The 15,683-nt window shown below is 45.4% G+C and overlaps 1 protein-coding gene across 5 annotated transcripts in view; it reads left to right on the top strand.

Moving 5' to 3' along the window:
• MCM3AP (minichromosome maintenance complex component 3 associated protein) overlaps window positions 1–14,439 on the top strand; it is a 45,369-nt gene extending 30,930 nt beyond the window's left edge. For 4 of the 5 annotated variants that reach the window (XM_052659523.1, XM_052658248.1, XM_052658941.1 and 1 more), the window contains exons 21-30: window positions 997–1,150; window positions 2,633–2,662; window positions 5,324–5,582; window positions 5,796–5,893; window positions 6,646–7,036; window positions 8,112–8,369; window positions 8,835–8,964; window positions 11,058–11,264; window positions 13,120–13,270; window positions 14,161–14,439. In XM_052659523.1, coding sequence (XP_052515483.1) covers window positions 997–1,150; window positions 2,633–2,662; window positions 5,324–5,582; window positions 5,796–5,893; window positions 6,646–7,036; window positions 8,112–8,369; window positions 8,835–8,964; window positions 11,058–11,264; window positions 13,120–13,270; window positions 14,161–14,319 — 1,837 coding nt within the window. In that variant the 3' untranslated portion in view covers window positions 14,320–14,439. The remainder of the gene's footprint in view (window positions 1–996; window positions 1,151–2,632; window positions 2,663–5,323; window positions 5,583–5,795; window positions 5,894–6,645; window positions 7,037–8,111; window positions 8,370–8,834; window positions 8,965–11,057; window positions 11,265–13,119; window positions 13,271–14,160) is intronic. The other variant, XM_052660805.1, reaches the window with a different exon arrangement.
• Window positions 14,440–15,683: the final 1,244 nt, after the last annotated feature.

Below are 15,683 nucleotides of genomic sequence, written 5' to 3'. Positions count from 1 at the left end.
AGATTTGTAATGCAATTTGAAATCAGGAAGTGTGACACTTCCAACCTTCTTTCTCCTATTCGGTGGTCTTCTGTGATTCCATGAAAGTTTTAGGATTAAAAAATATTTCTTTGGACTTCTGGCTCAAGATGGTGCAGTAGAAAGATGTGGGCTTATCCCTTCCTGCTAGTGTTGGAGGCCTCTTGTGGAGGTGTGGGCTGGCAGGGGCTCACCACAGGGATGGGGGCACTGGCAGCAGCAGGCTGGGAAGGTCCCCCTTGGCATAAACGCTCTTGAAGTTCGCCATTAACCTTACGATATGGCCCAGGGCTGGAGAGCATTTTTTCTCCTGGAAAGAAATGCATGCCCATTAGCAGTCCATCACTCCTTTCCTACAGCCCCTAGCAACCACTCATCTGTTTTCTGTCCCTATAAATTTGCCTGTTCTGGTCATTTCATACAAATAGAACCTGAAGATATGCTGTCTTCTGTGACTGCCATCTAGCACTTAGCATAATGTTTTCTAGGTTCATTTATGTTGTAGCATGTATTAGTCCTTCATTTTGTGGCTGAAGAATATTTGGTTGCATGAATATACCACATTTTATTTCTCTGTTCATTAATTGTTGTTCCCACTTTTTGGTTATGAATAATGCTTCTGTGAACATTGATGTATAGGTGTCTATGTGGACATATGTTTGGAGTTCTCTTGGGTTTAAACCTAGGAGTGGAATTGCTGGGTTGTACGGTAAACTCTAAGGACCTTTTCGATTGTTCAACATCTTTTCTTAGGGCTTCCGAATCATACATCACATTAGAATGAGTGCTCTCTCCTCCTACCCAAATATATAACCCAGTGGAGTTCCTAACTCCATTTAAAAATCATAGCCTGCTTTGTTCAGATCAGTTTCATAGTAAGATTTGATGTTTATGGATCTCTATCTGTGTGATATTTCTCTTTGTGGTTCACATTTAGAATTAGACTTTCCTTCAAGTGTTATTTTCTTTCATTCACAGACTTCTATCACATTGGTTAAAAGTCAAGTTCATGGGCGGTGATGGCTCAGTGGATGACATATACGTTGATGTTGGTGGGATTCAGACACTCACTCTCTTTAACACTCTCAGCAGCAAAGGGGATCAGACAGTTTCTGTCAGCGTGTGCATCAAGGTGAGTGACAGTCACTTAGTGTATTTACTTCTGTAACTTTCTTATTTACGCTCACTCCCAGACATCACGGGAATCATATAACTCCCCTGCAGTGGCTCTGAAACAACATGGGAGGCTCAGGAGCAAGCGTTGTATCTGTTCTTCCTTGTGTCTTGAGGACCCATGTACACCCCCTTGGTGTGAGAGACCAAGCTAGATTCTCAGGATGCAGTAAGTCTCCTCTTGGTTCACGGACCTCTCTTTAAGAAACTGGTGGAAACTAGAACCATCGTAAAAGGTACCTGTATCTCCTTATGTGTTCTGCATACAATTCAGAAGCCGTGAACTCCATGGACCTCTGGTAATTAACCCAAGAGGGTTATGACAGAGCATTACACAGAAATGCAGTGTTTATTGCATTTCACATGGTCTGCCAACTGCTGACATCTTTATTAAATAGCTTCTTGATATATCAAGTCTTACCAGAAGACTAATGGTTTTTAGTCTTATGCAGTTTTCATATAGGTTCAGTGTTAGGCATTTCAGGTTAGTTGTTTTTATTTTACATTCAGGTTATCCTCAGCTTTTGATTATAAGTTCTTCATTTTGTTCATTATAGGTGTTTGTACAATACTGAGCTTAATTGGTTCCCACAGAGAGTCTTATTTAATGAGAACCTGTTTTCTCATTAGCTTCAAACCTGCATTAATGAATTTTAGGTTTTACTGTGTGTGTTCAGAAGTAAAACCAGATGCATATTTTATTTACTTAGAAAATAGCAGTGCAGGGCAGGAAGTGTGGGCCTCAGTGCTGAGCAGCCCTGGCGTTGGCAGCTGCTGCTCTGGCCAGCTCTCTGGCCTGGGTCTGGTGCGGTCCACAGTGTGGGATCCATGACTGGCTGCATGCTCAGAGCAGGCGAAAGTTGCCCTCCCCACCGTGTCCTGACCCGAAGGTCTCACTCCAGGCTTCTCCTCTTCCTGACCGTCTCCTTCATGGCACACCCTGGGCATCTGCTTGCGACACTCTAGTCCACATTCCTTCTGTCCTTGGAACTGCTTCAAATTGTAGTTTGACTATAGGATTTTTGTTTGTTTCTTTCCATTTTAACACTGTTTAATATTTTTCTTAATCGTGAAAGTAATACATATATAAAACTTTAAAAGTATAGGAAATATAGAGGAAATACAAAGATGGTAAGAGCCCTCTATGCTCTCACCATTCAGAGGTAACAGAAACCCAGAACCTGGGACATGTTCTTCCCCTCTTCCTAGGATAATAAAGTCATACTTCACCTACTGGACAATTAGTTTGTTCTTCTTGCCTTTAGTCTTTCGGTTTAAGTCAGAGTAATAACTTGCATGCAGTTAAAGAGTCGGATAGCACGGCATGACTTATGATGATGAATTGCAGCCCCTGCGCCATCTCCTAGCCCTTCTCTCCAAGGTTTGATTTCTGTCATGTTTCCATATTTATACTGCTGTTTCTCTATTTATCCACTTTTAGATCTTCTCTGCTGACTTACTATTAAAACAGGTATATTTTATCTATTATTATATAACATGTTACCTCCAAATGTGGCAGCTTTGGGAATTCCCTGGTGGTCCAGTGTATAGGACTCCGTGTTTCTACCACAGGGGGCCTGGGTTTGATCCCTGGTTGGGGAACTAGGACCCTGCATGCCACGTGGTTGAACCAAAACAAGCAAACTAAAAACACAAACCACATGTGGCATATGTAAGTAACCAATGTTTGTTACTCACAGTTTCTGTGTGGTAGAAGTCCAGGTGTGGCTTAGGTCCTCTGGGGCATGATTTCTCAGCAGGTAGAGGTCCGGGCTCTGGTCTCTCTGAAAGCCCACTTTTCATGGTTGTTGGCAGGATTTACTTCCTCATAGTCCATGCCACGTGGCCCTACATGAGGCAACTCACAATAGGGCATCAGCCAGCTCCCGTGAGCTGAGTAAGCTGGCATCATCTCTTTCTTTTAAAATTTTTTATTTTTGGCATCATCTCTTTAACCTAACCTTCATGGTGGCTTTCCATCATGTTTGTCTGACTCTGTCTGTTAGAAGCATGTTACTAGGCTCAGCCCATCTTCAGGGCATGTGATGGTGCCAGGACTTTAGCGCTAGGAGGTGGGATTATGTGGGCTATCTTGGGGCTGTGCACTCACCCCACTAGGTGAGGCATGAACTCTTAACACCCCACTTGCTCTCAGCTTTCCCCATCTTCCTGGTGGTTATGTGGTCACTTTATAATATCTCAGAAACTGAGGTCACATGTGTGTGCTCCAGAACCAGCAAATGTTCTGTGACTACATTTATTTTTTCTGCACGTAGTCTTTGCTACATTATCTTACTTAAGAGGGTGCCATTCTCCTGCTCCCATTTGGGCTGGAAACGTGTCCCAGGGTGTGGCTGCCTCTGGGGCCTCCATACCAGGAATTCAGTCCTACTCCTCCACTTCTAACCCTGACCTTGGTTCCTCGGCCCAGGTACTAACTGTGGGTTGGTATACTCTTGCTTGAGACGGTGCTGGCGCCATGCATGGGGGCCCATGAGGTGATGTGTGCTATACAGACAGAATTCTTAGAACAGTGCCTGACCTGTCCAGCACTTGGTACTGCCATTGGCAGGAGCAGCAGCAAAATTTTTTCTTGGTTTAGTCTCTTGTTTGATGGAGCATGTTTTCCATTTTCTTCCAAAGGAAGAATGCAATGGGAGGAGAATTTTCGGAGCTCTAGCCTGTCTGAAAATGTGTTTACCCTCACATTTGCTTCATAGTTTAGCTTGGTGTGTAGAATTATGGGATGAAAGTTACTTTCTTTCTAGTTTTATTCCACGGTCACTGACTATCCAGCATTGCTGTTGATATGTCTGAAACTGTTCCCATTCCTTTCTCTGGCCTGGCCTTGTTTCACTTGTGTGCCCACTTCCTTCCCTCATCATCTGGGAAGGTCCTTGATGGGACCCTTGGTGTGTCCTTGTGGACTGGAGACTGATGTTTTTGCATCTTGATGACATCTGCTTTCCTACTCTTTTATTCTTCTCTCTTAAACTCTGATTAGACTGATGTTTGACCTTATCAGTTGATCTTCTGAGCCTCTCCATCCTTTCTATCCCATTTTCCATCTTGTTTTTTAATATTATTTTCTAGGAGCTATCTTTGAGTTTTTAATAACATGTTGTATTATTGATTTCCTTTTTCTTACCCTTATTTTACTTTCTCGTATCATCTTATGACTATTTCTGGATGCATCTTCAGAGGAAATTAGGGTTTTTGTTTAAGTTTTCCTCTGTTCCATGTGGTATCCATTTTCTTAGAGTTTCTATTCTGTTACTCTAGTTTTTCTCTTATGTTCAAGGCTCTCCTCGGACACCTTATCTGAGCCTGCCTATACCTGAGTGAGGCCCTAAAAGGCTGGTCATAGGCCTGTGTTTGGGGTGGGGTGGAGGGTAACTGAAATGGCAAGCCAGCCTTCTTTTGGGGGATCTGGGGATCGATTCCTTAGGTTGTTTGGCTTCCTGGGAAAGGACTCATCGTGTCTCCTCCTTGTGCAGCTTCTGGTGCTCTGGAGGGTAAGGTGGGGGGCGCCCACTGCCTGGTCCCCTCCTCTGTGCCTGTGATGCCCCCGTGTTGGGATCCTCAGGACAGGATGCTGGCCCAGGGCCCCAGAGGACGGCTTGTGCTTAGAGGCAGTGGGGTGGACGACCTGTGGGCCGCTGTCTCATGTGTGACTTGTCCTCCTGGCCTGGCGCCTTGGCCTGGCTCTGGTGCCGCGGGCCTGGGCTCCCAGGGCTTTTGCAGGCCCAGACAGCCTGGTCCCTGCTCACCGTGTCTGCAGCCCTTCAGTGTGGCATCCTCTGGTTCCTTTACCCGTCTCTGCACTGCTTTTTAGAAATGGGTAGGAATCCCTTTTCTGCTGCTGGCTTGCCTTTCCTTTTTTCTGTCATTAAAGGCTTATTTGTTTTTACACCTGTTTGAAATAATTGTTATGATTAAACTGCTCAAACACAGTTCTCACCAGAGGCTGGATTCATTGTTTCCCCACAGTTTCTTGTACTAGTTCTCGGCCTCCCAGAGGGAGGCCAACCTGGAGTGCAGTGAGCGATTGGCTGTGCTCTCTCTGGGGCTGATGCTCACTGTTGATCTGTCCATCAGTGCGTCCATCTTGATGGTCTGGGTGCCGTTCCAGGTGGCCCACGGCGCTCTTAGTGATGGTGCCCTCGATGCTGTGGAGACACAGAAGGAGCTCCTGGGAGCCAGTGGGCTCATGCTGCTGCTCCCTCCCAGAGTGAAGAGTGAGGACGCAGCAGAGGAGGACGTCTACTGGCTGTCGGCCCTGCTGCAGACCAAGCAGCTCCTGCAGGCCAAGCCCTTCCAGCCTGCGCTTCCACTGGTGGTTCTTGCGCCCAGCCCAGGAGGGGACGCCGTGGAGAAGGACGTAGAAGAGGGTTTGTGAAGGCAGTTCCACTTCTGAGCTGGCATGTTTAACCAGTGGGTAGAGCCTGGAGTCTGAGAAAGTGCTGGCGGCGTGGTGCTGCCCCATGTGACAGCAGCCCCTGCGGTGCTGGGCCCAGGGCTCCGGGGTCAGGGCGGCGCGGCGTCTCAGCTCGTGTGCACGTCTCCACCAGGAGATGGCTGACTGGGGTCTGTTTGTCTTAAAGGTCTGATGCTCCAGGATTTGGTTTCAGCTAAGCTCATTTCAGATTATACTGTTATTGAGATCCCTGATTCCATTAATGACTTAAAAGGCACGAGTAAGGTAAGGTTTCATCATTTTTAAAGGTCTAACAAGATATTTTTTTCCCTTTCACTCTATCTTGAATTTAGTGTATATTACGCCTTACATTTTAATTTTACGTTTTGACAGGAAACTTTCTAAACTTATAAGCAGATATCAATATAAAAGATAAATTTTGCCTGCTATTGGCAACAAATTAAATTTTGTAAATTTTTTTCAGAGGTTTTGTTGTTACAGATTTAAACTGTGACACTTCATGTCTTGTATCTGAGGGTCAGATGTATGATTATTTTTGTAGGGTGGTTGTCCTTGGAATATGAAGAAATAACGTTATAAAAGTTTCCTTAAAAAGTCTGTGCTGATAATTACATTTAGGGAAAGAAGTGTTGGGACTTAAAAATAACTACAGGAAGAAAGATAAAGCACCCAGGCATGGAGTGAAGCTGTTAGTCCTTCTAAGAACTGAAGATGTAGTTTTATTTTCAGTGTGAGGTGGAGAGGGTGTGCATGGTGCTTCCCTTGGGCTTCCAGCCCTTCTGGGTGGCCGGGGTGATGGGAATGGGAGCCCTTCTCGGGGTCCCTGCTGTGTTGGTCTCCAGGGAGACCAGATTCAGCTGCAGTGGAAGCTTCTGCTCCCCTCTGGCATGGTGAGAAGCTGCTGTTCCGGTGGCATCTGCTGTGGCAGCTGTGGGAGGGGCGCCTTCAGGAACCTCCTCCTGAAGAACAGCGTAGATTGTTGAACCAGAACTCTCCCCACTGTCTTTGCTTCTCAGGTTTCACAGGCTGTGCAGTGGCTGGTCTCCCACTGCCCCTGTGCCCTTGACCTTTGCTGCCAGACCCTCATTCAGTACGTGGAAGATGGGGTTAGCCGGGAGTTTAGCAGCCGGTTTTTCCATGACAGAAGAGAGCGGAGGCTGGGCGGCCTGGCCTCACAGGAGCCAAGTGCCATCATTGAGCTGTTCAACAGTGTGCTGAGTTTCCTGGCCTCTGTAGTGTCCTCCGAGCAGCTCTGTGACCTGTCCTGGCCCGTCGCTGAGTTTGCTGAGGCAGGGGGCAACCGGCTGCTTCCTCACCTTCACTGGAACGCCCCGGAGCACCTGGCCTGGCTGAGGCAAGCCATCCTTGGCTTCCAGCTTCCACAGATGGATCTTCCGCCTCCAGGGGGTATGTGCTCATGCTGAGGGGACTGGCTGGAAGGAGTGTGTGTGGGGGGGTGCATTCCCCAGATCCTTTTTGCTGTAGGGACACTAGCAGGTGTTGGGCACCACTGTGTTCCCTGGCTCCCCATGGCTTCCACCCGCACTTGCCTTTGGATTCAGATGTCAGGACGATTTGGGGTCTTCTGGAGCGGGAGCTGTTGTCCTTCCGCCGCCAGCTGAGTGGTCTGTGGGTGTCTGCTCAGCCCCAGGAGCGGGTGTCAGGAGGAGTGCTGCATCCAGGCCGAGGGCGTCTCAGTTAATAGCAGGTCCCATCTTACCTGCACCACGGCCTCTGGGAGCATGGAGACAGTGCAGTCCTGTCTCCATGCTATTGGCTCTGCTTGGGCCATGGTGCTCGGTGCTGTTGTAACGCCAGGGTTTCTTCTCTGTTAGAGAAGCTCATTCTGTGGCTCTGGCTGTGCCCGAGCCCGAGTGCAGCTTCTGGGCTGTCCTGACACAGATGCTATGGGCTGCTGTGCTGCAAGAAGCTGTCCCTTCCCTTGCTGATGCTGATAGGAGGGAAGGAGGCTGTTTGTGCTCACAGGGTCTTGGTAGGGCCATTTTCCTCTGGACCACGTGAAGCAGAGGCCTCAGGCATCCCTCTAAAATTTGAGGTGTGATCTCCAATAGGTCTAACAGATGTTTGCTGCTGAAGGAACCCAAAGGGAAACAAACTTCACTGTGTAAATCCTCTGTGGTGAGCTAGGTCGGGCCTCCCTGAGAGAAGGCCACACCTCTGGGACCAGATCTCCTGGAGTGCTTGGTCAAATACAAATTCTGGGGTGCGTCCACAGACCTGTGTGGTCAGCTCCCCCTAGTGTGGACCCTTTGTTGTGAACTGTGGCCTGGGTAACTGCATCCCTTACCTGGACACAGGGAGGGAAATGGACTTTCTCTAACAACTATGGTTCTGTTGTATTCAGAGTTGAAGACTGACTTCTCAGCTACGCAGTTGCCTTCTAGGAAAAAAATACAGAGTGAAGAACATTGCATGTAGATTTCTACCAAACCCTGTTAACTCCTTGGTGCTTTCTCTTCAGCGCCCTGGCTCCCTGTGTGTTCCATGGTCATCCAATATGCCTCCCAGATTCCCAGCTCTCGCCAGACGCAGCCTGTCCTGCAGTCGCAGGTGGAGAGCCTGCTCTGCACCACATACAGCAGGTGGAAGAACAGGCGCCCCTCCCCAGGACGGGGGGCTGGGCCCTCAGTTGCTGAGATCCCATGGGATGATGTCATCGCCTTGTGCATCAACCACAAGCTAAGGGACTGGACACCCCCAAGGCTTCCCGTCACATCAGGTACTTAGTGCTCGGTGCTGAGGGGCTAGCTCCTCAGGAGACTTTCCTGGTCCAGTTTCAGCAAAGAAAGATGTCTACTTGACATTTGTGTCTTTCCTGTGGGTCCCCACCCATCCTTGCCCTAGGACTATATCTGTTCAAGCCAATGACTTCTGGATGACTTTGGGAAGAACTGAGAAGGTTCGGTAGAGCCTGCACCCATCTCCCTGAAATGGGCCCCTGAGTTTGGCTTTAGAGAGACCTGGGCATAGACACACCGGGCATAGAGGTCTGGACATGAGCCTCTCTGGACCTTGAATGACCTATGGACACATGGAGCATATTTAGCTCAAGCATGGAAGTCACATGATTGTGTGACTTGTTAATCAGAAGGGCTTGTCCTTAAGTCAGTAAATTTAAGCAAACATCATCAGGTGGTCACCTGTTGCTCTCTTGATAATCTTTTCTTTTGTATTGTTTTCTCAGAGGCACTGAGTGAAGATGGTCAGATATGCGTGTATTTTTTTAAAAACCATTTGAAAAAATACGACGTTCCTTTGTTGTGGGAACAAGCCAGAATGCAGACGCAGGAGGAGCTACAGTTGAGTCAGGGCCGGTGAGATCTGTGTTCAGTGTATGTTTCTGTCATCCCTCAGCCAAGAGAGTAAACTGTATTCTCTTCCAGAGTATACTGCAGAAATTCACATCCTGTACACGAAATCTAGGTGACTCTGGTGGTAAAGAACCCATCTGCCAATGCAGAAGACTTAAGAGATGCGAGTTCTCTGGGTGGGGAAGATCCCCTGGAAGAGGGCATGGCAACCCACTCCAGTATTCTTGCCTGGAGGATCCCATGGACAGAGGAGCCTGGCAGGCTATAGTCCATAGGGGTGCAAAGAGTCAGACACAACTGAAGCAACTTCGGACACATACACGAAATCCAGCCCATTGTGGGAAGATTCCAACAAATAATGGGGGGCAGATCATTCTCATGTAGTAGAAACTGTTGTAGAGCAGAGAAAAGCAAACATCTTGTTTTATTTACTGGACGAACCTGACCCTGAAGTCGTAACATAGCCAGGAGAGTACAGACAGAAGGCTGACTTCTGATCTCAGTTAAAACCTGATCCAAAAAATACTAAGTAAAATGTTACCACTTGTAGTTTTGTAGTATATAAAAAACTCACAAGCTCACTTTATACCGTGCTAAACAATATGAACAATAGAAATCTATTCAGTAGTTTGCTACCATTTCAGAAAAATAAGTGATCATTTCACTAGGTGTTGAAATGCTTTCCTTAACATTTATAGCCATTCCTTCTTCCCCTCCCCAAGAAAAAAGGATACCCATTCCCAATAAAATTCCTTACTAAACTTGGATAAAATTCCTTAGCCTGATATGGCTACCTACCATAAAACTAGCCCAAAGCCTCCATGCTTCTTGGTAAAACATGAGAAACACTGAAGTTAGAACCAGCCTTGAACTGTCCCTGACATCACTGTTGTTCACTGTTCTCCTGAAGACCCTGCCCAGTTTAACACAGACACGGTGGCATAAATATTGAAAGAAAGAGAGGAGGAACTGTCGTTTCCAGAGGGTAAAATTGTCAGTTCAAGATCATCAACAGTCACGCCGTTAGAACCATTCAGCATTTACCACGGTGATCAGACAGATCAACCTACAACCTACAAAAATTCTCATTCACAATGGCAACAAATCTAGAACGTATGGACACAAACTGACCAGGAGAGGTGCTAAACCCTTATGAAGGGGATTTTCGGGGCCCTGAAGATGCAAAGAAAACCTTAAGTAAATGCTTTGTTAACTGGAGGATGCAATACTAGAAAGATGTCAGTTCTGAAACTGTAAAGTCGAGGCATTTCTTTTAAAAAAAATTTTTTTTTTTAATTGAAGGATAATTGCTTTACAGTATTGTGTTGGTTTCTACCAAACAGCAACATGAATCAGCCATAGGCTTACCCATGTCCAGGGCATTTCTAATCAAAAGCCCGAAAGGATGTTTACCCCTGGTCTTAACAAGTTAATTCTAAAATTCTTCAGAATGAGAAAATTTGTAGCAATTGCTGAGAAAATTTTGAATAACAAGGAAGGTCTGTTCTACCTGATACCAAAACAAAGTTATAGTAGACAAATGGATCACAATGGAAAAAATGAAAGAACTATATGTGATAAAAGTACCATGCCAAATGAGAGAAATTAATGAGGAGAGGACAGACACTGGCATCTGTTTAGAAAAAGCATTAGACCCTCACCTCCCGCTGCTATAATCATTACTTCCAGGGAAATTCCCTGGCATTCCAGCAGTTAGGACTCAGCACTTTCACTGCCTACAGTCGTGGGTTTAATCCCTAATTGGGAAACTAGGATCCCACAGGCCTCGAGTCACAGCAAAAAAAAAAAAGAAATATCCCAGATGGATTTAGGAGCTAAATGCAAAAGTAAGAACCTTGTTAATATTAGGAGAAAACAGAATCTGCTGCTAACCCTGGAATGGGAAGCAAAACTTAACAGTAGAGAAGCTTTGGGAGCCCAGCTGCCCAGGAGAGGGGAAGTTGCTGCAAGACAGAGGCTGCCTGCCCTCAGCACCTGTGCCCGACCCCAAAGCACCCCCACTCTACCTGATGCCAGAGGAACTCTTTCCTCCCTCTCTTTGTTGACTGTAAGCGTTTCAAAACATGTACTTACAGTTTGGGGATAAGATCTTTTCATCCTTCTGGAAACAAGCTTCCTACTCCATTACTTCACGTGCGCCGCAAAGGGAAGAGAGGTGTGGAGCGCAGCCAAGAGGGGCGGATTCCCAGCTCGGAGGATCTGATGCACGGAGCCTCGGCCCAGGAGCTCCTGGCCCAGTGTCTGTCTAGCAACCTGCTGCTGGAGAAAGAGGAGAGCAAGAGGTGAGGCCTGCTCCCTGAGGTTCCTTGTGTCCTTTAGGCCTCTTCTTGCTGGGTTAGCAAGGATCTCAATGATGAGACTGTTTGAAAAAGAAGGCAAGTCAGATGTGTGAAGTGTGAGCACAGAGGCACTGCCCTTGAGAGTGTGCCTTACACTGCTTTATTACTTGAAATCAGTTTCGTTGATTGTGTATCACTGAAGGTCTTGAGTTTCCTACTGGGAACTGAGTGTAGCTGGCTAATAAGCCTCTGCGGAGTGTGGCCGGCACCTGCTCTGTCTATCTGGCCAGCCTGACTGAGGATGTGGGTGCATCCCCACACTGCAGGTGGGCAGGAGCTGGAGCCGACCCTCCTCTGCCTCCCCCACCACCCTTGTTTATGATTTTACCAAGAAAGAAAACCTGCAAGATAGGAGTTTGCACTGTCATCCCCTTGCCTCCTCTTGCACTGTTCCCTCCAGCAGCTTCTGTCCTGGAGGCAAGGTCAGTCCCTCCCTTTGGTTGGACTCTCATTTCCCACCCCACTCAAGGACACTCGTCCAGTGAGAGTCCTTCACTCTCCCGTCAGTGCATAAACGTGAAAACATGCTGCCATTTCTCCCTGTCTTGGTCCCATTTCCCTCTCTAGTCACCACCTCTGTTTCTGCCCCCCTAGGACATGAATTCCTCAAAAACTGTGATTCTCACTTTTTCAGTCCTCTTTGCCAGTCTTCTGCCAGCCAACATCCCCTTGGCTCACCTTGTACTCACTTCCAGTCTCTGCTCATGTCTACTCAGCAAGGACCTCCTTACCCATCTTACCAGTCCGCCCTGTGCCCATGTCTCTGCTTTGTCTTTCTAGCCTTCAGACGTTTCCCTTGTCTGTCTCCCCCCACTTAAGTGTAAGCTGCCTACAGCCAGCCTTGTCTGCTGTCTCAGTCTTGTATACTTAGTACCCAGAATGGTGCCTAGTGTTTGGTGGAAGCTTGATAAAATGTGTTAGGAGAGTGAATGAGTGTGTTACAATTCTAAAAGTAGGTTTTTCTAGATATGTATCATTTAAACAGTTTGGATCAGATTGTTTCTCTTAAAAAGACTAAGTATATAGAGTGGACAGCTCTGGAGTGTGTTAGGTGGTGGTGGGATGTTCAGTTCAGTTCAGTTGCTGAGTCATGTCTGACTCTGCAACCTCATGAACTGCAGCATGCCAGGTCACCCTGTCCATCATCGACTCCCGGAGTCCACCCAAACCCACGTCCATCAAGTTGGTGATGCCATCCAACCATCTCATCTTCTGTCGTCCCCTTCTCCTCCTGCCCTCAATCTTTCCTAGCATCAGGGTCTTTTCAAATGAGTCAGCTCTTTACATAAAGTGGCCAAAGTATTGGAGTTTCAGCTTCAACATCAGTCCTTCCAATGAACACCCAGGACTGATCTCCTTTAGGATGGACTGGTTGGATCTCCTTGCAGTAGGATGTTACTTTGGGTTAGTCTTAAACTCTAAGCAGCAATTCATACGTTTGGATAATCCAAAAAGATACTAATTAATTATAGACACATAATAGCAAAATAAGCCAAAGAAGATAAAACAAATGAGAGAATTACAAGTAATGTTAAAAAAAAAAAAAACCAAACAGTTGTTTTGGATAAATGCCACCTTTTTTCATTAAATAGAAATCAAGTTTATAAATTAAAGAGAAGATACTAACCTGTACATTTTTCTGCTTCTCAGTTGATGTTATAACTTAATTCCACCTTTAGGAAGAAGCAAAGCTTTAAAAACTTTAAAGTATACATAGGAGAAAAGTGAGTGTTTCTTCCTAATAATTTTTTTCTTCCTAATAGATAATTTTTTTCTTCCTAATGTGCAAATGTTTCAGGTTTGAAGATCAGCTTCAGCAGTGGTTGTCGGAGGACTCAGGAGCACTTAGAGATTCAATGTCCCTTCCCCTCTACCTACCTCAGAATCTGGTGTCTCTGCCTCAGACTATTGAACCTGTGATGAAAACATCTATGACTGCAAGCCCTCAGGTGAGAAGAGAATACATTTGGCTTTTGTATTAGACTTAACGACTGACAGAATGGGAAAAAAGCAAGGTCTCTTTATTAGCTTAAATCAGAACTTTTCTTACACTTCATCTGTCAGTGTTATAGTGGCCCAGCTAATTCTGAATTTCTGCATATGAAATGAGTGAAGAATGGAATTGAAATGTGCTTAAGAACTGAACAAAACCCATAAACATATACTGACATGTAGTAAAATGTTGAGAATAGTCAAGTTGACAACCGTGGCTTGGTTCATGGAGCACATACCGTCCAAGCTTCAGCATCACCCAGACCCCCCTTTCTGGGATTGACTTCCCATGAAGAGAATTAATGCATGAGGAAGGCATGCTCACAGAAGTCCAGGGCTTCACCCAACAGTGTAAGATGACATACTATTTCCAGTCACTAGTTTGGCAGATACCTTAAAAATATTTGTACTGATTAACTTAGCAATTCTGCCCTAAAGAAATTACTATATATGACAAAAATTAATGTATTTTTGTTCACTGTAGTGTTAATTATATAAAAGTGGAAACTAAATATCCAAAGATGAGAGTCTGCTTTAGCAGTTACCATATATATAATGGAATAGTTCCTAGATCTTGACAATGATATTTAATAAAAATTACTAGATGTTGTTCATGGTAGAATCAGAAGAGAAAACATTCCATGTGCAGATGATACCAGCTATATGCGTGTGTGTGTTGGAAGGGGCTGGAAGGATGTATGATAGATGCCAAGAGAGGAGTTTGTTTAGCCCAGCAGCCCCCAGAAGAGGTTTCTAACGTGAGCTAGATCTAGTGCCTTTAAAGAGAATATATCTTGGCTTATGGATATACCAAAACTACTTTTAGTTTCTTTATTTGTTCAAATAGAATGAAAGGACAGGAAGGCAACTGCAGTTGTCAGAGGCAACAGGCACATCTCTGACTGAACGGCTGAAGCACCTAGAAAGGCTGATCCAGAGTTCAAGGGAGGAGGACATTGTCTCTGAGCTCCATCTCTCTGCACTGTTGGACATGGTGGACATTTGAGCCGCTGGAACTGAGAGAGGGTCCAGAAGATTTTATTCTATTCAAAATAATGTTACTCTCAGATGCTTGATGCATGTTGGAAATGTGATTATTAATCATGCAAATAAACCTTTGGAATATCTAATGAAATCTTCCTCGGTTTTCACAATGCAAGTCTGTTTCCTTCCTGTGTAATGTTTTTGATACTCTTTATCTGTTTTCATAATCTCTTCTGTCATCCACCAACCCTTGCTGTTACATTTTGGTGTGTAACAGTGGTCATTCATTGTCTCAGCAAAAGTTGTAGTCCCTCATGTGCCAAAATCAGTCATGCAGGGATGAATAAGGTGCAGGGACCCCACCAGCTCACACCTCAAAGAGAGACAACAGATGTACTGAGCCAACAGTATATGTACATATCTATGAGGCATAGAGCACGTGTCTGGATTGGGAGCAGAGGGACACGGGACTGGGTGGAGGAGAGAGCAGAATTCGTGAAAGGAGTGTAGGAGTATACCTGAAAGGATATGAGGAAAACCTGGAGGTGCCAGTTCGGTAGTATTGCCAAGTGAGAAGATAGGCCAGGTCACAGCAACCCTTGCTGCTTTCCTGTGAGTACTGTGGGAATCAGCTGTTGGAGGATATTAGGCAGAGAAGTGACTTGGCCACATTTTGTTTTAAAAATTGCCTGTGGGGAACATTAGGAAAACAAGCCGTGAATTTCAAAAGGGGGTTGCTTCAGGTGTCTAGGTGAAAGATGAGTCTGCTAGCAGTTGGTGTAAAGAGAAGGGATAAATTTGAGACATATACACAAAGGTGTATTAAGAGACTTGGTGATGTTGAGTATGATCATCAGTCTTTAATTGGCACTCAGCATCTCCCTACTATATCTCACACCCCCTATTTCATATCTTCTCATTCTCTTCAAATATACATTTCTAGATGATGACTTGCTTCTTATTTCACTGAGAAATGAGAAGCAGTAGGAATAGAACTTCCTCATCCTACCAAATCTGAATCTACCAGCCAAACTTTGCATCCCCTAGAACAAACACTAATCGACTCTTAGGGATTTCTTTAGGGATTAACTTCATGTTTTCAATAAAGACTTAAGTAATGCTATTTCCTAATCTTGATTTTAGAAATTATCTATTGATTTTCTACAGTAGGAAATGAGTTAGCTCTTGTACTATCCTCTCTGCAATGAGTATCACCCACACGCATACTACATTTCCTCTGCTACTAGTCTCCCAAAACAGTTTAAGATAATGTTAGCTGAAATCTGCATTCAGAATTCACTATGGGTGTATTAATACTGTTTGCTATTGAGCCCTCTATTGGTTTATTTTTCCATTTCCACTAGGTACAACTGTTGTCCCCGGAGT

This window comes from Budorcas taxicolor, chromosome 1 (assembly GCF_023091745.1).
Source record: "Budorcas taxicolor isolate Tak-1 chromosome 1, Takin1.1, whole genome shotgun sequence".
Lineage (NCBI taxonomy): Eukaryota > Metazoa > Chordata > Mammalia > Artiodactyla > Bovidae > Budorcas > Budorcas taxicolor.
This window is presented reverse-complemented; position numbering and strand designations above follow the sequence as displayed.